Consider the following 22,603-nt stretch of genomic DNA (forward strand, 5'->3'; position numbering starts at 1 on the left):
ACAACCTGACCTGTGTTTGTGTAAGGAACAGGCCTGTAATTTTGACTCCATGGTTACTGCGACACTGAGCAGGCTTTAACCCAAGGGTTTTATACAAACTAAGATGTATTGGATTATAAAGGCTGAAGAGAAATAACAATTTTGGAGAAAATATGTCATCAATCTCATGTGCTTTCTTGTTATGTAAATCGCTGTCATACAATATAAAAGCATTTGGAAAACAGTTTGTCAAATATATAATGCCGTAACATACTAACTATATTTCTCATCATGGACAACCTTCAATTATAAAATTAAGTGGTTTTCAACATAGGGGTTTGGTGCCCCTAATGGTCCATGCGGTGTTTCCAAGGGGTCCACAGCAAAACAAGAGAAAACGCTTTATCTTCACTAATTATTTCACTTATTTTAAGTTAGGGCAGTGAGAGAAACATGAGGGAAGTCTGTTTAGTTCAAAGGATTTTTTATCTCTGCTGTTATCTCCACACTGACAGTAAAAACAGATAAGAAAGCCCCCTCAAACCCGGGTCAAATGGGGGTCTGCAATGAAAGACATTTGTGATTTTGAGGACTTTTGGTTATCTAGTGTTTCCTTTCCTGATGTCATGTGCACCAATAATAAGTGTTCATGTTATGCCACAGTGTAGCTCCACCCTCAGCTCCAGTCCTGATTGTCAAGACTGGTTACCACTAGTCTAGACATTTTAGAAAGAGGAAGATCCAAGGTTTGAAGTCCCTGCTCCATGCTCCACCCCTGGTGTTCCTATTTTCCAGGTCTTTGTCCCCGGAACTTGCGCTCATTCCTGGGTGTCCACTAGGGTTTTCTGCTCGCATCTGGATCCCGGTACGAATAGCATACAGTCCAGTGTCCTGTCCTACAGAAACCACGGCCTCCTCAAGTTTGGAAAGAAAGCAAGAAAAGAAAGGAAGAAAGAAAGAAGAAAAACACCTTTTCGGCAACTTTGTACCGTCTACTCTCCTCCCGTGGTTTATACTTTCGTCGAAGCTGTGAAGCAGCAGTGCGATTCAGAGATTCTTGCCTGCAGTTGAAAAAAAGTTTTTACATGTTTTAAAACAGTTTTTGTCGCTTCTTCGTGTTGGAACTCGACGTTTAGCACACATATCCGAGCTTTTAAACGGACGACGTTTGTGCAGTGTTCAAGGCTACTTTCGGTGTTTTTTTTCTCCCTCAAAGTTGTTTCAGAGGTTGCCTCAGAGCTGCTGTGAATGAAGTATCTGTTGAGCTGAAGAAATCAGCGCGTCTCCATGAGGAAACTCAGCGTGGGAGTCGCTGAAACTTTGTCCTAGCCTACACACACCTGAGCGATTATATATATTTTTTTCTTTGCTCTTTGTGCTGGTAACTTCGTAGTTTCTTGTTTTTAACTGACACAAAATGAAGACGCTGTTGGTGCTGTGTGTAGTTTGCACGCTGGTTGTGTTGTCTGTGTCGGGGACTGCGGAGCAAAAGTCGAAAAACTGCAACGAAGTTCGCGCTGCTTACAGCTCCAAAGGCTTCAACGTCAACGATGTTCCCAACAAAGGAGTCAACGGTGAGTTTTTATATTTTGTCTTCTAGGCCTGTTTTAACCTCAAATATCGTAGTCCAGAGCAGTGGTTCCCAAAGGGGGGGGCCGGGGACCCCCCATGGGTCGTGGAGAGGTCTCCCTGTGGTCCTGAGGCTAATGAGAACTTTTTAAGCTAGCAAAGTTAGCATAATGTGGGACTGGGTAAAGGTCAGTAGAATGTGCTCTCAGGTTTTTGCTGTCCCATTGTTAGCTTCTCCAACACAGCGGAGACAGTCAGCTAGTCTAAGTCATAACTCACTTTAAAACGTTTTCCAGATGTTTTTCTTAAATATAAAATCTTCTCAAATGTGGTAAAGTTTAGGAGTTACTGACATGAAAAAGTATGGGAGGCCCTACAACAAACAGTTAAACTGTCACTCTTGTAAATGGACATTTTGTGCCTCCTGTCAAAATCTATATGGAAACATGGTTAATCATACAGACATGGTGCTTTTTCATGTATTAAAAGTTACAGTACTTTGTCATTGTTTGGAGAAAGTAGCCGTGAAACATTTGGGGATGAATTCTTCTGGCAAATATGCGGCTGCCAACACTTCACTACTCCAGTGGGTAAATATAGTCCTCATTTAGGAAATACTTGTAGGTAATTCATAACAATAAAGAGGTATAATCAACACACAAGCTCTGCTCCCCACTGAAAGAAGCCAGGCCTGTGTTTATTTCCAGGCTTCCTTAGTAGAGGCTCCTATGGCTGTGAAGTGCAGGCAGCCTGCAGTGATTTAGTAAACACTCCTGTGCAATGCGAACAAGGCTTATGGATTTTTTTTTTCCTCTCTCACCGGGTTAGTCTGACTTTGTGGTTTTAACATTTTCTGTGTGGGCACATGTTGTACTTCTACATCTGCCTCAAGGGTGCAGGGTGTTGTGCACCAAAGAAGACTGCTTGGTAATAAATAGGAACTGCTATGTTAATAGTCAGGCAGAGGTGAGAAGGCAAATCAATTTAGCTAATCATGAGTTAAACCCAAGTAATGGAAACTTACGTAGGGGGGCTTTTACAGTGTAGGCTTGAGGGGAGCAGGGGAAGGGGGTTGGGGTTTGAAATTCCACTGTGCCCTGCATACTTTAAATCCCTCCCTTCTCTCATTTCCTTTTTAATTTGTATGGTGGTTAAAATTAATATACACACATATATTCAAATCCCTAAATTCAGTCTGGTTTGGTTGCCAGCTTTGCAGTGGCTCCAGCAATGATGTTCTTGTTTAAAATGATAGTAGGTCATCCACGCATGGCCGCTGTCATTGTTCCTCCTTTTTTTAAAAGTCATTTCCTAATGCGTTTATCTCACTTAATAATTAGCTTTTCTCTTTTCTCCACATTTTCACACCTTAAAGTTTTCAGGGCCCAACTGTTCAATTCTGGCGACATGTTCACAGCATTATTTAATCTGACAAGGGTGACCAATTTGTATGTGTCCTCTTTATTGTACTCCTTTAAGTCCTTTGAGTTTACTTTGCATAGTAAGAGGATGTTCAGACTCTTTTTCTGTTGAGGCCACAACGGCTCATTAAAATGTGAGTTGAACGTAACTGTCAAGTAGGCCAAGAACTTATTTTTTTCCTGCATTTCACACAAGTCTATAGGCCCTTTTTGTTTTCTGCCTGTATGTCTTTGTGATGCAAAATGTAATTGAGAGTACCCCAACATGTCTGCATTGGTCGGATTTAATTGTCTTGCATCTCTGGGTTTTGAAAGAAGGATCTGAATGAAGGCAGTTTTATTGTGCAAGTTTGCGTGCTATGCACACGTGCCTTTTCCTTTACAATAGATTCCTGTTGTATATCTGGGCCTTAGGCAGGGCCGACCTCAATGGGCAGCTCTTTGTCATTGAAAGAGACTGAGATAATTGATCCATAGAAAGCAACAAGGTCTACTGTCATTAAAGAGAGTTGGGGGTCTCCAGAAAGCAAAAAGCAGATACAGAAGCCCGGTGCTCTTGAAATGTTTCCTGTTGCTGGGGAGAAAAGGCTCCAGATGTGCAGTCTGGTTGAACTTTAGTCATGTTTGTCAGAGCTTCACGTCTACACTTTGTAATGGGTCAAACTCCAAACATTAATTCTCTCCTTACCATAACACAATCTGTGTTTAAATTGAAATGGATGTGAGGTTACAGAAGGGTTAGACCATTAATTACCTGCATATGTAGATCACAATTTTAGTTTCAACAGTTAATAATCAAAGAAGCAGTTCATCGGAAAAGGTTGCTTCACTTATAACATCTGTAAAAGTTGAAACAGTCATATGATGCAAAAGTTGCAGTAAAATAATTTTGTTCCCAGTGGTTGTGATCTGAATATTTCTACCAAAATAATGGGATTTTTTTTACTTTAACCATAATTTTGCAGCCATATGTTGTAGAGAAGACATACTTTGAAAATTATACAGTATCTTTGCCAGTTGTCACAGAAGTAGTTTTTGAAATGTTTACCTCCTTTGATACATGCATCATAAATCAGATTGGTGGAAAATGAGTCTTATTGGAGACACAGGATTCAAAACTTGCCTATTACAACCACAAACATCTTGTGTTCTTGTTGTTGGCGGCGTGGAGATAAGAATGTTTGTTTGTTACCATTCAAATTACAGACAGGCTCAGCTGAAGCCAGACTTGAGATTCAATAAAGATGTTTTAATGTAAAACTAAAATGGAAACCCTGATTACTTTGGCATAGACAGAATTATGTGATACAGAGGAACATCAGGCTCATTTGGTAAATTCCTTGTTGATCCCATGGTATCAATCTTTTACCACTCACGTGGAAGCAGTTCATGACCTCATATCCAAGTTTCTTGTCTGCTGGATGATGATTTGTTTAGGGCCTGTGGTTGAAATACCTCACTTAAATGGGGAAATAAATGATGCTCACAGTACTAATGATGACAGATAAATAATGTCAGTAATCATACAGAATGTAATGGTGGTTTTACTGTCTGAACCTATCTGCTAACAGTAGATAGTGTTTATTTTTCTTAACAGTTCTATTTGATACTGTGAAACATGTTAAAAGGTATGTGCTAAGTGCTGTTGCACAGTTGCAACATGGACCAGCTCTTCAAGCTCAGCCAGAAAGCAGAGCAGTTAACACTGACCAGATTGGCATTTGCCATGTTAAAGGCTACTCATTGCAGGACTTGACGCTTCCCCTTTTGCAGCTCTTCAAGCGAAATCTGTTTTGGTTTACTCTGGCAGTCAGGCCTGATGTCATACTTCAGGTATGGGACAATGGCAGAGATCAAAGAGAAGAGGGTTGTTTTCCCTCCCTTTAGCACAAGGAATATCTTCTGCTCATAATCAGTTCAGTGCATTATGACTGAAACTCAAAGCGTGCATGACCTTAGTGCGCTGGCCTCTCGGTAAGCTCAAGACATTCTGCAGTCTCACATTGTGAGAGCTCCTTCCCCCTTTGCCGGTGGCTGCATGCCCTGCATCATTACGGTTTGGGAAATAACAGGTTGTGTTATTGCAATGACATTCAGCAGATAAGATAAGAGCAGGAAACTGGGGGGCACACAGTCTGCGGGAGCTTTTATAGCTCAAAGACCAATATTTGAGTGGCTCTACTCTATAGAACGGTGGCGTGGTATTTTAACACCTGTAATAATTAACTAATAAACTACCAGCCAAGTGTCTTACTTGCCTCTCAAGGTCAGACCCATAAAACTTAAACGGCCCCTTTTGGCTTATGTGAAACACTTTGCAAGTTTTATCATTAAGAATCACTTCAGTGCTGCACTTAGTGATGAAGTTTAATTTCCAGTCATTTCAAAAATTGGTTGTCGAAAATCACAGAATAACCGTCTCTGCAATAGTTATTGCATCGCCAAATAGAAAATTCTCATAAAAAGATCCAAAGCAGCTTGCAGAAACACAATTGTAAGGCTTTATCATTAGTGCGTATACTTCTGTGATTATTTACCCTAATGTACGTTTTACACACCCTGCTCCCTCCTGTTCTTGCACTCTGAGAGGTCAGGAGTCCAAAACCTGCCCTTTTTATTATTGGAAAGTTGTACATCAAAGCAACTACTAATGTGCAGATAGCAAGTACTTTGTTGTAGCTGATACTGATTCACATATTAACAATCAATTTTAAAGTGATGGATTCCTAGAAAACAGTAATGGCTTTTAAGCCTTTTCTTAAGATATTGCTCATAGATATCAGAGGGTCCTTGTGTAGTCACATGTCGAGATGTTGAGATCTATCTTTGTAAACAGGCCATATTACGTAAGAGAATCTTTCTTGAAGGCATATTATGTATGGGACAAAGGATCAAAGAAATACTAGATAGTGTTGAATATTTTAAGTTATTTAAGAAGTGGACTTTTTTTATTGAAAAGGCAGCGTATTTGGCTAGCAGTTGTACTTTGTTTCTTACTGTGTACTTACAACATACTGTAGATCCCCAATTGATTTGAAAGGTGGGCTGGTTAATAGGAGTTTTTTTTTCAATGGGAGATTCAATAAAACCGTGTAGAAACACACATGTATTTGACTTCCAAGACCCAAAATTGTAACTGTGGGCTATATCTCTCAAAAGACACAACACTGTTAAATGCTCCTCTTGTTCTTAATTAGTACATGAAAAAAGAACAACGATTTGAGCCCAAACTGGTTTTTCGCCAGGTAAAGAGGGATCAAACAGATTCAGGTGTGTCATTCAAGAAATTGTCTTAGTCCCACCCATAGGTGTGGTTACAACCAACGGTAAATTCACACATGCAAGCCTGATTCATGATAGTAATAAGGAATTACTGATAGTGCATCAAAACTACACTTAAAGTTAGATTTAGGTGAGACTTTGAATGCATGAAAAAACATTTAAAACCACTACAGTAGTAGCAAATTAATCAGTGGTAAGAGGAAGAGCTAGCCTAGTATTACCTAGCGGTTTAACCAGCCTAAAATACTATTGCAGCTTCATACTGAATAATAAATATTTGAACACAATCTTACTTTAAAACTAAGTCAAATGAAAAGAGTCATAATAATTGCTGTGTGGTTGCTTTGAGTCTAACTAAAAAGTTATTCTTAGCACGTCATCATTTTGTCCTAAGAGGAATAAGATGCACAAACATTAATATCAGTGATTGATTTGAAGAGAAAATGAAGAAAATGTGTGTGGGTTGAGATCAAATAAACACCCTGCATTAAAGCCAAAGCATGCACAGTAATCTCTGATAACATTCCTGAGCGATGGGATAGACTTTTGCAGCTTCTTGGTTTGAAACCGTTTAAGCACTTCTTTGCACTTGGCTTTATATGCCTCTTTTTTTTTTTTTTTTTTTTTTTTTTTTTTTGAAAAAGGGTGTTAAAATTAAAGCGTGTTTTTTCTGCGTTTTGACATGCCAATATTATTAGTACAATCTAAAATAGCAAAACACAATCATCTCAGCCTTCATTGCTTACCTCAGCTTTTGTTTGCCTGTATCAGGTTACATGAGGATGTAAGGGCAGGGCTCCTGGACAATGATGCACTCAATATTTTAAATTTTAAAGGCAGTATATATGTATTGTGATTTATTTGGCAAGTTATAGTCTTCCAGGAAGGCTGATCAGTAAATACATTGGCTGGGGTTTTTCCTCCTTGGTGGTATCCTTGGAGACCAGTTAAACGCAGTGATAATGTGATGGTTCCTGTTGCTCTCTGCCCTGTATATGTGACATCCCCTCCCTAACTGTTTGGCGAGCCTTCAGTTTAATTGAGTTTAGGTATCATGAGGTTGAGGTCTTGTGAACCCGGAGGGAGCCTGGCTGCGACTTGCAGTGTTCAGATGGAGGAGGGGAGGGTGGCTACACGTGCCTGCCAGCTCTGTGGTATCTCGCCACTCTTATCAGCTTCCTGCGATCACAGTGCGGCAGCTCTGAGATCAGGGGCTCTCGTGGTGTGCCATTCTGCTCTGCCAGCAACAGCTGCTTTACCATTGCTCCAAAACAAATCAACTTATCAAAGTTATCAAATGGAAGAAGTTCAAGAATGGTATTAAACTACCTGGGTTTGTTGTTGCATGTCATTCTAGACCTGGTTTGGTGTTTGGGTAGCCGTCCTCTTAAACATGTAGGACTGTGGAATCTTAAGTTTCCCTCTTACACTCATTTAGTATGCTCTAAGTGTAGCATAAATTCAATTGCAGTGTGTCGACTGAGCGTCCGTAATTCCATCTCTGTGCATCCTGCTTTGCGCCCCCCCCAATGGCCAAGTGAGCGACAGATCAGTGGGGGGTGGATGCTGTGTGTGGGAACAATTGAGCACCCCCATTTAGGCTGGCCTGCCTCCCCCTCCTCACCACATTCCACACTGGACCACCAAGACCCGCACAGCCCCGGAGCTGGGAACACACGGCAACAAAGAGAGTGCTGGAGGGACTGACTGAGGCATACAGAGAAAGAGAGGGGGGTTTGACTGACAGGAAAGAGTTTTGTACCAGGGCGAGTCGAACTGAATATCCAGGGGAAATGGTGGGCCAGGCAGGAGCCAGGGAACGAGTGTGTGTGTGTGTGTGTGTGTGTGACACAGGCTTAGGGAATCTGGGGAGGTAACTAGAGGCATACATGCACTGTGACTCATCATCGCTCAGTCATAATACAAGCATATAAATGCAGCCTGCTTCTCTTAGGAAACCCTGTGAGCACACGTGTCTGTCTAACACAATACAAGGTTTTAACACAGGTTTTAACCAAAGGGCCTCACAGTACTTTTGGCATGAGTGGCCACAGTTCAACATGACTATATCATTTGGTGGATCTGTGTGGGTCCTTGTCTGATGCAAACAGTGAGAAATCCAGATCTGGCTTTGTGGTTTTCCATACTTTGAGTTGAGGAGAGCGACCCCCTGAAACTCCTTGTTAACACGTCCTGTTTGCATGCTGTTAAACTCAGCCGTCTCTTTCCTCCCCCCTCTGTCCCAACTGACATATCAGTTCATTTTCTTCTCCCCCTGCTTGCTCTTTAGCAGCTCCTCTGGGAGGTTTTGTTTCATTCCTAATCTTTCCTTTCTTCCTCATCCCTGAGTGATTTCCTCTCTTTTTCACCATCAATAGTGGTTTACTGGTATTTTGCTGCCCTGCTTCATTCTGCCCATCTACCTCTCTTGTCTAGTGTCTGCTTTTTACCTTTGTCATTTTCTTTTAGATGATGCACATGCCAAAACTAGACTGTCTCTTATTAACAGACATCTCCTCATGGCTTTATCAGTTCTAAAGGAGGTACTGTTAAGGAGGCACCAATTACACCTTTTCACCTCCGATACCAAGTACAGTAGAATATTTGAGTACACTATAACTTTGTATAAGATGAAAATATTTCAAATTTGTTTGACTCACCTACACAATTAGTTGTTGTCTGTGTCTAGTTAAGCATTTTAGACCAGTATGGGCCCAATATCAGATCAGTGCATCCCTGTTCAGTATATCAGTGAGTTGTTTTATCACAGCTACTTGTACGCTTCCTATGACGAGACTAAACATCACCAAAATATTCCCCATCTCCCATCCACCCCCGCTCCATCGTAAAGCTCCTCTGGCTGCTGAAGTCCTTTTGTGCAGTTGATGCTTGGTGGTTTTAATTTTTTGTTCCTCTGATATTTGAGCAACTGTGCGTCTCTTTTGTGTGGATCACCTCGTCACTGGTGTCACTCAGCTAGCTGTGAGGAGTGTGGCGAAGGGCCACGGGCTCTGATCCCAAACTACAGGGGTGGAGTGTGAACCCCTTCGTCTGACACAACGAGGCTCCACTCACTCACTGAAGTCATCTGACCGCGTAGCTGTCGGTGGGGGAGTGTGGTTATGATGTAGGTGTAACTCAACCAAGGTTAATTGATTTCCTACGAAGCCGCAGTGGACTTGATGTCCGTGTTGATAATCATGATCATCATTAAGATTTGTGTGACTCGCCAGAGGTCCGTGTGGTTAGGGAGAGCGGTTAGGGAGCAAAGCCAGGGACTTGCCTGGGTGTTTGGGCTGAAACCCCAGTGCTGGGTGCAGGCCAGAAGAGCTGTAATCCCTGCTAATTACTCCCAAGGCCTACATCAAGACTCCCACTGACGAGGCAGTCACTCACACTTAGCTCACTTTTCCAAACTGCAGTTAGCTTAATAGGTTTCCTAATATTTACCTAATCCCTCTGTGTGCTGCTCGCTCTTGGATTTATTTTCATATAAATTACATTGTTTGAGATCAAAACCCCTGGTTTTTCTTCTTTGCTTTTCAAAAGTCCTTTCTTCTGTCAAACAAAAAAGCAATAGGCAGGTCTTTGGCTGCTTCACATAGCTCTGTGAATTTGACTGACGAGTTGATGCCATGTGTTAAAAGCGGGTCATCAAAACACAAATTTAAAACATGAAGAAAACAATGGCAGACGTCCTGCTGGCAAAGGGCCGATAAGCGAGGGAGGGAAAAAACACACATGAAAGGATCAAATACTTTGTTAAACGATGGCTCCAAAGCTGCAAATCATTTGGTTAGTGTGTGTTTTGAGGGTGGTTTTTGCTGGCAGAAAAATTAGTCGTTATGTGGGAATGCGAGTCAACTCGCCAGGGGTTGAAATATTGTACATCATCGGAATGTCAAGTAGCGTTGATTTATTGACACATTCATTACATATCATCAGGAACGGACTGAGCCATCCATGACTGAGGCCCATTTAACCGTTGTACCGTTAGGCTTAGACTTTCTAGTCCCTTTGACAGTTGGCGATGAGTGGTTCTCTTCCCACAGCCTCTGCTGGTGTCCAGTTTCGTAAGGCCCAACAGGTATATCAGAATCTCTGTTGCCCTTTTGTAGCTGTGAGCTTCCAGAAACCTGATCTTATACCTGACAGTCCTGACCTCATTCTGCCTGGGGGGCTTCGCCGGCCCCGTCCTGCCTCAACATCTGGTGGACTTCAGCTGCTTTTGGATGTCTGTTATAAACAGTGTCAAAGAGCTCCCTGTCCTTAGGAGGGGTTTGCTGGCTTTTACTGGCAATGATGAAATGTATCATTTGTGCCTCAAGTCTTTTAAAAGCTCTCATATGTTTCAACAAAGTTGGATTTTTTGAATTCTTTTTATGTGGAGTTGGAGGGAAGGGTGCTGTGACTTGTTATGTGAAATTTGCACATGCAAATGCATATGACCAAGCCACAAAGACTGCTTTTAAGTGTAAAGCCTCCTTAGATAGTCTAGTGCGTGGGTCTCGAGCAGTGTGTGAAGCACATCTTAAAGAAGACCTATTTGTAAACTCAACAGTAGTCCATTTCTCTGACAGCACAACAGTGTTTGCACAGCGTCCCATGGTAAAGCACTTGGCCTTAAAGTAAAGTGTTTTTCATCTTCTCCTTTAAAGTCTGTTTTCATTTGTGTGCCATGAGTCAGTGGAAAGACGGAGGGCTGGTGTAGAGGGACAAGCCAGGAAGGTCTTTTGTGCCTCTTTTTTTCTCCTCCTTTCTCTTCCCTTGTGATAATCACGCTGTGCTGTAACTTGTCCATTTGTCTGCAAAACCTCTGCCTGTCTCTGCAAATCTTAAACATAGCACAGTCTCGCTCTCTCTTTCACTCACTCACATTTCCTTGCTTGCTCACACACACACACGCACACAGACCAGGCTAAAGCGTCAAGGTGGAATCTGTAGTAAAAGCACTAGATCAAACACTGCAACTCTGCGGCTCATCAAAAGACACATAACCTGAAAGAAAGATGTGGAAGGGGTGAAAGATTAGACCGGTTGTTAACGTGAATCATTGTCTCCAGCTCCTTCTGATAGAGAGTGCAGTTGTTTAAAAAAGGATTCCCAGTAGAATGATGGTAGGAAGGAAAGTTACTTGATTTTATATGTTGTATAAGTATTTTTAGTGTTGTTTTTTTTACATAGGCACTCGTTTTTAAAACCACCAGGCTAAATGGTGAGGCTTGCTCAGGTCTGAATGTCTGAATGGCAGTCAAGCCAATCACCAGTGGTTGTTGTATTTACCAGAAGGAAGTCAAACAAGTTGCAGAAAGTTTGTGTGGTGCACGCTATGAAAGTGGCCCAAATTCAATCTCATCCCGAAACAAACCATTTCTGTTTGAAGTATGAATTCCCCAGAACTGTGTTAACATGAATCGTGGCCTCCAGCTTCCTCATAGTTAGAGGCAGAACTTGCACAAGTGTTGAGAGTTTGACCTTTAATTTTTATGATCTAATTTCTTAGCTGCTACGTTTGTATTTCTTGACCTCTTGCAGACCTCATTGCTCATTTTGGGCCAAATATTTACAGTCAAGTAAGAAAACCATGTTTGACTGTGCTAAGATTGTCCACTGTAGTTTAAGGCATTTTTGACTAGTTAACACAGAAAGCAGATTAACTTGTCAGGATAAATGACCTCCAAGTTCTTGTAACGTTTGCACTCCCCCCCCCCCTTTTGGTCTCTTTCTCTGATCTAATGTCCTGTTTTCTCTTTTGAACTGTCACTCTTTAACTCTGATATATCTTGAAAAATATTCTCTACAGAATATGTAGTGTGTTTGCCTTCATATTCTAGGTGGTGAGATGTAGTTCTTTGTTGTTGTTTTTTTGGCTAACACCTGAACCTTGCCCAGCGCAGTTAAATCACCAATTTCCACCCTGCTATCAAAAGACTATGGAATTCATTTCATGCCACATACACAATCTGTAATCAGAAGCTATATTTACCTCACACTGTTGCAGAGGTCAGAGTCAAACGCAGTCCTCCAGATTTTTTTTGACCACAAGATATTTCATATAAATTGTGCAGCAGGTGAACTTTTGAGAACAGCCCCAGTGGTTGAAATTTGGTTTCTGACTTGTTAAATGTTCTTGCGGAAGTGCAGGAGTGAGTTGAAACCCTGACAAAGCAGTGACCTGGGAAGTGGTGTAGGCAGGGAGCTTTTGTGTAGGGAGACAAAGCCGGAGATGCAGGGCTGGGACGGGAGAGGGAAACGGACCGAGCGAGAGGCCAGGGCAATGTTGTGGAATCTCCCCAGGGGCTTCTGGGTAAATGTTCATGGATGACAGCGTTTTGGAATGTTCACAAATGGAGAGTTTTAATTGGCCAGAGGCCCCGACTGGTTTAGTAATCAGAACTGGACTCTGGTGGCAGAGGGCTCAGATTTATGGATCCCAAAGTGTGCTTTGTTTGTGAGATCCTGTGCCTTTTTAGAAAATAATTCACATGTTGGACAAAATGTGGAAGATTTAGCATGGATAAACATTTTAATGTGACAATTTCTCACTCTGAATGAGAAATGTTTTTAGTCTAGAGTTTTTTTTTTCTATGGCAGTGAAAAAAGCAGTTGATGAGACATGGAGATTGTAATGAGTTCTGCTGTGCCTCGTGCTGACATGCCTTTCTTTCTCATCATAGTCATGCCATGTGACAAGCAAATTTTGGCAGTTTGGTGTTTTGACAGCTGTGTTGTGGAAGAGATTTTAATTCCTGATTTATTTAAGGAAACATCATTTTACACAGACATTATCCAAAGCTCTGTGGCTGGCTGCATAGCTGAAAATTTTCACTCCAGAGAGTACTCCGCTAAACCAAAACTTCCTGCCTCATAAATGGATGGTGAGCATTGTTCTAAGTGGAGTAAATCTCTGATGTCACAAGCGGTGCGAGCGTTTCCTGAGCTCACCACTACTGAGAGGCTTCCTCCCAGTAGTAGATCCTGTTATTTATCGATGTTACTGATGGTCTATATGATTGTTCTTTTGCATTAACCTCTAACACTTCTGACGCTGAATCATGGTCCGAATCAACATTTGTTCCGTGACTCATGTGAGGGATGGCTGCTTTCTGGTCAGCTGACTGCATGCCGAGTGACAAACTACTGCATCAAAGCTACATGATAAATACTACATGCTATAGTTTGAGGTAAAGTCATATGCCGTTTAAGTCACCTCTTTTTTAGTTTAGATTTAAGATAGATTCAACTTTGCACACAGTACGTACCTGTACAACAAAATGCAATTTAGCATCTAACACAAACATTGTACAGTAGTGCATATAGATATATACAAAGATGAATGAATGTACACAATGAACAATAAAGCAACATTGCCGTGCTAATAAGACAGGAATTTAACTGATAAGTACAAAATGAAGAATAAATATGCACAAGAATAAAAATGATAGCATTCATATGTCAGTTATGTACAGTATGAACAGAACCAATAAATAATATATACACTACAATCTGGGTATTTTATAAACAGTATATATTAAATCATACCCCATTTGACTGATCTGCTGTTTGCCTTTATTTTATGGTACTCAGTTTCTCTCTATCACTATACTATTATGCATAATGTCCATAATCCATTAAACTACAATGCTTACATGTACTCTTCTTGTTTTTATATGTAAATCTGCATTATATGAATATGGCGATCCTCATGGGGGAAACTATGCTGTTGCAGCAGCAATAGAATACAGCAAAGAAAAAAATATATGGGCTCCAAATCACAACCAACAATTTCAGAACTAGAAAATATACAAATACAGCATGAATGATGACTCCAAATGGCAGCACTAGAGCAAACTGAGGCAGACTCTTATGTTTTATTGAGGCAAACTTGCAGATGTTCAGGTTGCAATTTCAAACGATTCCTGTAAAAGATTTTACTACGTAACTTTAAATGTTTAAAGCCATTGCCCACTTCAGTTACATCCTTTACAGACTATAGGCTAGTTATGAGAGTAGCATAATGTCTGAGTCATGGGTCAGCTGGAGCTTCTCGCTACAAACTGTGTGCCACTCCCAGTGAGGGACCGCATCTACAGTACGTGTTGTAGAAGATACTGCAGACGTCCAGGTGAATGTAGCACCTAGCATCTCTGATATAGAGAGCAATTTATCTGACCAAACGCCGAGATCTCCTGAAGCTTAACCAACATGAATACCTTGAAGATACTGAAAAGTGATGTTCATTACCTTGGGTTTCCTCTGTAGGTCTTCAAGATCTAAATATCCTTCATGACACGTGTTAATAAAGCCCCTTTAAACATTCATTATAACAACTTCAACTATACTATCTGTCCTGCAGCTTATAAGTTCAGTTATGCTTGGAGACACCAAGCAGCAGTCAAGTGAAACACATTAAAGCAAAGAAATGGACAAGGTTTGGCATTGCTACCCACCATTTTGTTAAAGCACTTCAGTCAGATTCAGAAGTCCCCTGCCAACAGATTTCAGGCCCTTTTTAACTTTCTTAATGAACTGAGAGCTGAAAAGCATTATTGGTTTGGCCGAAACTGCTTTAAACTTGTCATTACTCTATTTTTGTTAGAGGGTGAAGTGTAGAAACAGAGTAGGTGGAAGTATCACCCTGCCCTGATTATCTCCATATGAACAGCCGAGTCTCTAATAATGGTTTCCGCTTACAGCCTAATGTTGTTGAACATTTTCTCCTTTTGCAGTGATTCTGCCATAGCTCAGAGTACACCCATGTACGCAGGATATTAGTGTTTTAGATATAAATGTTAATACGTAGACGTGTTACATTTATCTTGGCAATTTAAATAGTTCTTTCTGTTTTTGAATGTAACAGAGGTTTTGCTTTCCTTAACATGGTTTGGTTATCTGAGAGCTTAATAGGGACACAGAGATCTTCAGCTCACTTTTCATTGTGAAATTCCGCACAATGTAGTATAACTTTTAATGGTCTTTTTTGACCTTGCAGAACATTTTGTGTTGTTTAATTTCTACTTGAGAAATCTGAAAAGTTGACCCTTAGTATCTCTGTTCCTATGCACTGATGATAGTAAAGTAATGGTCAGGATGTCTAGGACATCACTGGTTTGACTCCTGAAAAAAGAGCTAGGAAAATCTGAATAGGGAACGTGAACAAGATGCACTTTCCCCCCTCCAACTACTACTGGCATGATGCCCTTGAGCAAGAGTCTGCGGTTGTACTAAGCAGCAGCCTGATATGACCGTGTGGATGTTAGTAACTTTCCCTCCCCCTGCAGCTACTCCTCCAGGTTGTAAATATGACTGAGCTCTTGGTCAGCTGGTCTAGTTAAAGGATTTCTTGTAATATGGGGGGAAATATCATATTGTATCAGAGTACTTTTCCTAACAGTACTGTGAAAACTTTGTGGTATAAAATTGGACACTGGTGGCTCAGGTACTGCATGTTCCTCGCCTCATAGTTTGACTTTTTCACGTTTAGTTTTTATAGCACTAGACTGATCTCATGTGGGAGATCCCCCTGCTAAACCCTGCACAATTATGGAGCCTTGAAAACATTCATTCCATCGTTTTGAATAGATGCGTGGGTTTAATTTCAAAATGACACATCCAACTTTTGAACAAAATGGTGCCTTTCCAAAGTTATTACTGAAAGCTGATAAAAGCAAAGCATTTTGAGACTTTTGCTGATTCGTTATATCTTTATTGAGGACCAAATTATCAGAAATGTTTGAAACATTGAATTACTGACTGAGAAACTAATTGGAAAAGCTTTTCCAAAATGGATAAATGGCATTTTGGAATGAATGAGAAATATTTGAAGGAATTCGTTTTTTTTAAATGCAGATACAGACCACAACTGTAGAGTCCTTACAGATGAAAGAGAGAGAGACATAAAGAAAGGGGTGATTTGACAGCATGCTGTAACTGGAAAGAATTTAAGAAGGGAACGACTTAGAAAGCAATTGCTATCATTTTGGAAATGAAATATGCAGCTGTTTTGGAGCCTTTTAATCACTCCTTTTAATTGTGGCTTCACCTCATGCCCCTTTACTTTGCCTGTTTTGAAACAGTTAACAAATGATTACGCCTAAAATATTACTCATAAGATGTCATTCTTAAGAAGTAACATCATGGACCCCTCAAAAGACCACAGCTCCAGCTCCTGTGATAATAGCATTGGGTGCATAACAGAAAGTTAGCCAACAAATGGCACCAATCCTTTAACCCCCCAGGATAATTACACCTTAGACAGAGGTGAGGAGCAGGAGGAGAATGTTATGGCTGCAGGGCGTGCAAATTTACAACAGTCTGTGTGAGTAACGCTCAGTAGACTGGCAGCACTCTCCTTTACATGTTACAGCAGGGATCATAATATGCCAATTAATAGTCAGCCTTTGTATTCATAAGTGTTGTTTTGCATACTTCACACTACTGAGTATGTTAGGGGCAGAATTTTATATGCTGGACTTTTGAAGATCAATCAGGTCAACTTGGAATATGTTCACACATTTTTCATGTTTTGAAATTTAATTGCCCCAGTATTCAACGTCTCAAATTACCTGCATTCCACTGGGATTGAATTAGAATGTGCATAGACTATGAGCAGCATACAGTTTATCATTTAATTATTTACAAATGTTGATGTCTGTGTGAAAGTTCGGAGGTTTGGTTCAGTCGCAGACCACCAGGCTCCAATTAGTGACAGACGTCGGCGAAAGGTTCGTGACATGTGTTACGGTAGCCGTTTTAGTGATGTCCTGAGTTCAGAAGGGTACAGAAATAATCCTTGAGGGACTTTCATGACTTCAGATTGGAGTGTAGGAGTGTTACGGTTTTCTATTTATATATTTTGCACGTGTCTGTGACTTTTATGGCCCTTAATTGCTTGTATGTCCCTTTGGTGGTATTATTATTGGAGTGATTGGGGTTTGGGGGGTGAGTTACTGTGTGTGGTGGATGTGCTGGTTGGTGGGGGGGGTCAGAGGACAGGACCTCTCTCAGAGGAGTGGCTGTTAACCCCTGACCTCGCTGGTTAAGCCTGCAGGGTGGTGGCGGTCGAGGCGGAGGTGGGGGGCACCCTGAGGTCCGTCTGGTTCAGGGGCACATGATGGCAGGCAGAGGGGGCGGTGAGGTGTCTAATCTGGTTTTTGTCTAGGAGGCGTTTTCACCTCCCCCACCATCCTTCCTCTGAGAACAGAGTTTGAGAGGCAGGACAATGTCAAAGGGAAGTAACTTGTTTTAAGAGCCATTTAAAGGGGATGGTGGTCTCCCCACAAAGGAAAGGCAGGGAAGCAGTGGAGAGCTGATGAATACCATGACACACAGTCAAATGTTTGTTTACAAGATGCTGCTCTCTTGTTTTTACCACCATAAATGGCAGTTTTGCTCTTCTGAGCAATAGTTGAACAATGTTCTGTCTCAGTCTATTATTACATCTTAAAGTACTCGGGAAGCTGGAGGAGTGAGAGGCCCCTAAAAGGAACTCCATAATGCTACTGAGAGCCAGTTCACCCATCACACCAAGATTGTTTATGCCAGTGATGGTAGAGAAATGACGGATGCATTGACTGACCAAGCTTATTGTAAAATAGTGAGGCTGAAACATGTCACGCAAAGTCCAGCATTATGTTGATTTTTATAGGATCTGACTGTTCTTGTTAACTGTTCACTCTCTTGTGTTCCTGCAGTGCCGTTTTTCTCCCAGTGGTTTGAGAAATTGGCTGCCAAAATGTTTTCACAAAGTATGCATTAGCTAAGAATCTTCAGTTTTCAGAGACTTAATCCTTTGCGCTAACAATGTGACATTTGTACAGACATTCCTGTGAAATATTGACCATCTCACTTTTATTTGTGTACTTTGGTAACTATGGCTATTTTCCACGTGGATATAGCCCTCTTGATTGTACGCCTGTGCTGTGGGCAAGCAGGGGGCCCTGCTGGAGGAGAGACTGGGTGGCTGTTTCACCTAAAAGTTAGTTCTGTGTGTGTGTGTGTGCTGCTCCCTGTATGTCCAATCATGCTGGTACAAAGAGCCATGTGTTGAGCAGTGATGTGATGTGTGAATATGTTTAGGTAGGGTCTGCCAACTATGCCTGAGTATGTGTGTGTATGTGCATATGTGTATAGGAGGGGGTCTGGTGGAATGGGTGAGGGTTGGAGCAAGAGAGATGAGTTTGGGGAGAGGACTGTGAGAGAAGGAGCAACTTGAGGCTCATTTGGACTTGATCCCAGACAGAGGGGTCCAGTTTATGGCGCCAGGGTGCATCCCTCCCTCTGGTGCCCTGTTTAGATGATTGTATTGCTATGAGTCACTTCTGACCCTGCAGTTAAATTTTTTTATTTATTTTTTTACATTTTAGTTACTATTTCAGACATGCAGGGAACTTCTAAACATGTTGTGCTTTTCAGTTGGATGTCCAGTGTGCTGAGGCAAAAACGAAGATGGTCTGTGTTGTTTGCAGCGTGATTAGCTAAATAGTTCTACCAGCACACCTCAGTCGGGAAGCTATATGAAACTTAATCTAGAAACTTAGTTTTTTCCCCCCATATCTAGGGAATATAAAAGTATACATGTGTAAAATAACAAAAGTCACCAAAGTGAAGTCCAGTTTTTCTAATAGAAGTTGATGGACGTTTCTATTTGATGCACAAAAAGAATGAAAACAACCTCAAGATGTCACAGAAAAACATATCCACATGGCTCGGGTTGTCATGGCGAGATATCCATTCACCAATAAATAGCATAACAAGCCTTGTAGCTTAGATGCAACGTGTTTTTAGACATACTTTTTCCTGCCTTTTGTTGTCACTTGGAAGAAGTAGCTTGGATTTTTTTATGGAGAAAAATTTTATGTCTTAACAAAACAACTGTTCAGAAGAAAATGGTAAAAGTAGGGATGGTAAAAGTAAAGAAACAGCAGGGAAGAAATTAACTGAGTCACTGCACATACCATGTGAAAACTAGAGTTGGCATTATCTCTTTTAGGCTAAATGAGTCTGGGATGTTTAATGAGTCTTTCAGTAAATGCTGGAAAACATTACAGGTAATATTAAAGCTCCAGTACATGTACGACATGGAGGCCCTGCAAGTAGCAGTCACCTGTGCGTGCACACAGACCTCGAGTCAGTGAGCACGAGCTGGTGGGGAAAACTAAACAGGTCGTTGGTGCCTGGATGCAGTGAAAGGATCTCTGTGTTCTCTCGAATTCCAACAGCCACGTTTAAAACAAAACATTATTGCAGCTGCAACTTTACATTTGTCCTCCCCTGACCCTCCCTTTTTAATTGGATGTTAAGCTCACTTTTGACAAAGTTGGCAGTTGCTGTTTATCAAAGACAGTATTTAGGTTTTGATTAGTGTTGAGGTTCTTGGCTCGGTCCAAGGCCGTTTCCACACTAATGCAGATCTGTATGAAAATATTGTAACACTTATAAGTCTGTCTGTCTACACAAGCATTTTCAGTACATTTCTCCAACTACACTGAAGTTCCAAAATAGAAAAACACTTCACATCTCTCTTGTTTGGCATTTGAGGGCCACTTAAGCCAGCAGCATTACACTGTTTCCAGCAAGTGGATTTCTGCCATTTATAGTTTGAAGTTTAAGTGTCTGTTTACAGAGAAAGCATTCAAAAAGAGAGCATCTGCATTATTTTTTTTTTCGGTTAGTCGAAATGCTGCCCTATGTGGATGCAAAGCCAAAATGAGGGAAAAAAGCCTTTTTTAGATTAATCTGCATCAATGCGCGCATGGCTGAAGTCAGCCTTCTTACCCACAAAGTGGGTGAAGAGCTAATCCTCTCCTCTTAAAAGTCTGTGTTTTAGAAGGACACAGCACTCAGAGAAAGCTACAGTACTGAACTATCAATCAGGACAGGGAAGTGCCAGGATAAGAGCAAGGCTCTATAAAGTGGCTGGCTAAAGACTGCTATGAGCTGAGCCTTGCAATTAATCCACTTAAGTGCAGTTAAGGGGGTTTTCACAGCCAAGGTGCATTTGATTTGGTGAGGGGTGAAGTTGTTACTCAATATTTGAAAGGTTTCATCCCAGACAAAAGCAAGAAATTGTTAATGATCAATATACATGTGTCTTTCAAACAAGTAAAATAGCCACTAAAGTCGGCCAATTGGCTCAATTAATTAATATCCCCAGACACGTTAACAAAGCCACTCTGTAGGTGTACAGATTATAAATGGGTCTTAAAGTATATTATTTAAATGTAATCATTTTTAGAGGCCTACTGTTGTGTTCTGAGCTGGTTGTGGGTTTTTTTCTAACATAACTGATTGGAAGTATTTTGTGTTGATGTTAGTCGTAATGACAGTTTACTGTATCACATGGTGTTTATCAGTATGTTCTCCTCGTCTCTTCCAGGAGCTCCCTTGAAAGTGTGTCCGCAGGGTTTCTCCTGCTGCACAGTGGAGATGGAGGAGAAGCTGAGCCAACAGAGCCACACGGAGATCAAAGCTCCCGTCTCCAGGCTTAGCACCAACCTACAATCCACCTTCAAACAGAGGCACGACCACTTTGACAGTAAGCAAACGCACTTACGCAAACAAACACACACATTCACACCAGCCTCTTTTCAGGCTTACATTGTGTTGCTGGCTAGTGTCCCCATAGCAGCACTTGTGTTGCATGATTTTTTGACGGACGCTCCCACCTGCCAGTGCACTGCCCAGAGCGGAGACAGTCAGTCTGTGTCCGTCGGCCCGTCCACCTGTCTCCCAACGTCTCAGCTCCCTGCCTCATCGTCCCCCCTTGCAGCTTGGTCCCCCGCTTCCCTTCCCTCCAGAGAGACATGCACGCTTCCAGACAGACCACACACATCTTCAGATTTAGTCTTCCCTGTACTTCCTGTTCCTCTGTGTGTGAGCACATGTGTGTATGCCTGTAAATATTGGGATCAGGTTTCCCTGGGAGCGTATGGGAACATACAACAGTGCTGAGTCACTGAGGAAGCGGGGCGGCTTTGACTACCCTCGGCCACCCAACCGTGCTGCAACCGCTGCTCTGCTGGAAAGAAGCTTGAAAGAAAGAGTTGGATTTTTAAGTTTCTAAAACATTAGAATTTTGCTTATGTGCGTGGTTTGATGCGTTTGTGTGTACACATGCGTGCCTGTGCATATGCGGCGGGTCAGAGACCTTCAGATCTTATGTGTCTGTGAAAGGGAGTGAGGGATAGTCAGTAATGGGGAGCGTGTGTATTGCAGCCAGATGTGAACAGGAATGTGACGTGTCGGAATGCAGTGGCTGCTCGAGCCGTCCTGCCCCTCTTTTTCTCCTCTCTTACTGCCCTTTGTCCCCATCTCATGCCTCACTCTCCCAAAAAACCCTCTCTTTGCCCCTCAGACCCTTCTTTCTCTGTCCATCTCTCCTCTACTATGTCTCGCTGTTTCTAAATTTCTTTAATGTATGTTCTTGTCTTTTGTGTGGTTTTGTCCTCTTAGCTTTTTTCTTATGCAATTCAACTGGTGCTATCTGTGACACTGTTTATTGGCTACAACAAACAGTTATTCTCATTATCGAGTAATCTACTATTTTTCACATTTAATCGTTTGGTCTATAAAATCACAGCAAATTGTTAAAAATGCTTGGTTTTTTGATTATGAAATGTTTTGCCGGTTGTCTGTCGATGGATGGATTGAATAATCATCGCAGCTCTACATTGTTTAAAATTGTCAGGTACATTAATGTCAAATTAGCTATATACCATAGGAAAGGCAAGTTTATTTGTATAGCACATTTCAACAGCAATTCAAAGTGCTTTACATAAAACATAAAAGCAACATAGGACAATATAAAATTACATTTAAATACACTTAAAAAGAGTTAAATAAAAAATAAAATAAAATAAAAACAAGATAAAACAGGAGAGTAAGAAATCAATTATCATTATTTGATTTAATAAAAGGCAGCAGCAAACAGAAAAGCCTTGATTTAAAAGAACTGAGAGTTGCAGCAGACCTGCAGTTTTCTGGGAGTTTGTTCCAGATATATGGTGCATGACAACTAAACGCTGCTTCTCCATGTTTTGTTTTGACCAACTCTAGAGACAGAAAGCATACCATAGTATCCCAAAATCTATGATGATGATTTTTAGACAATCTGTTTAATGGAAATAAGAAAGTTTGCAATATTTCTTATTGAAATGGTTCTTGTACTTTTGCATATAATCTGACAAAACCACTTCCTCACTCAGCCTTCTACATCTACTTTAGGTAGTGCTTTTATGCTTTTGTTCATAGCAATACTTGATGCAATAAAACACAAGTGAATGTTATTTTGTAGCTGCTTTGCATTTGGTCTATTGGAGCTACAGGTGGTGAAGTATTTATCATCTGCAGAT

General features: G+C 41.2%; 1 protein-coding gene across 1 annotated transcript in view; it reads left to right on the forward strand.

Moving 5' to 3' along the window:
- Positions 1-688: 688 nt before the first annotated feature.
- gpc4 (glypican 4) overlaps positions 689-22,603 on the forward strand; it is a 32,152-nt gene continuing 10,237 nt past the window's right edge. Inside the window, exons 1-2 of the mRNA XM_044204272.1 lie at positions 689-1,553; positions 20,629-20,787. Of these exons, the coding sequence (XP_044060207.1) occupies positions 1,397-1,553; positions 20,629-20,787 (316 nt within the window). The 5' untranslated portion in view covers positions 689-1,396. The remainder of the gene's footprint in view (positions 1,554-20,628; positions 20,788-22,603) is intronic.

This window comes from Siniperca chuatsi, linkage group LG8, assembly GCF_020085105.1.
Source record: "Siniperca chuatsi isolate FFG_IHB_CAS linkage group LG8, ASM2008510v1, whole genome shotgun sequence".
Classification (NCBI taxonomy): domain Eukaryota; kingdom Metazoa; phylum Chordata; class Actinopteri; order Centrarchiformes; family Sinipercidae; genus Siniperca; species Siniperca chuatsi.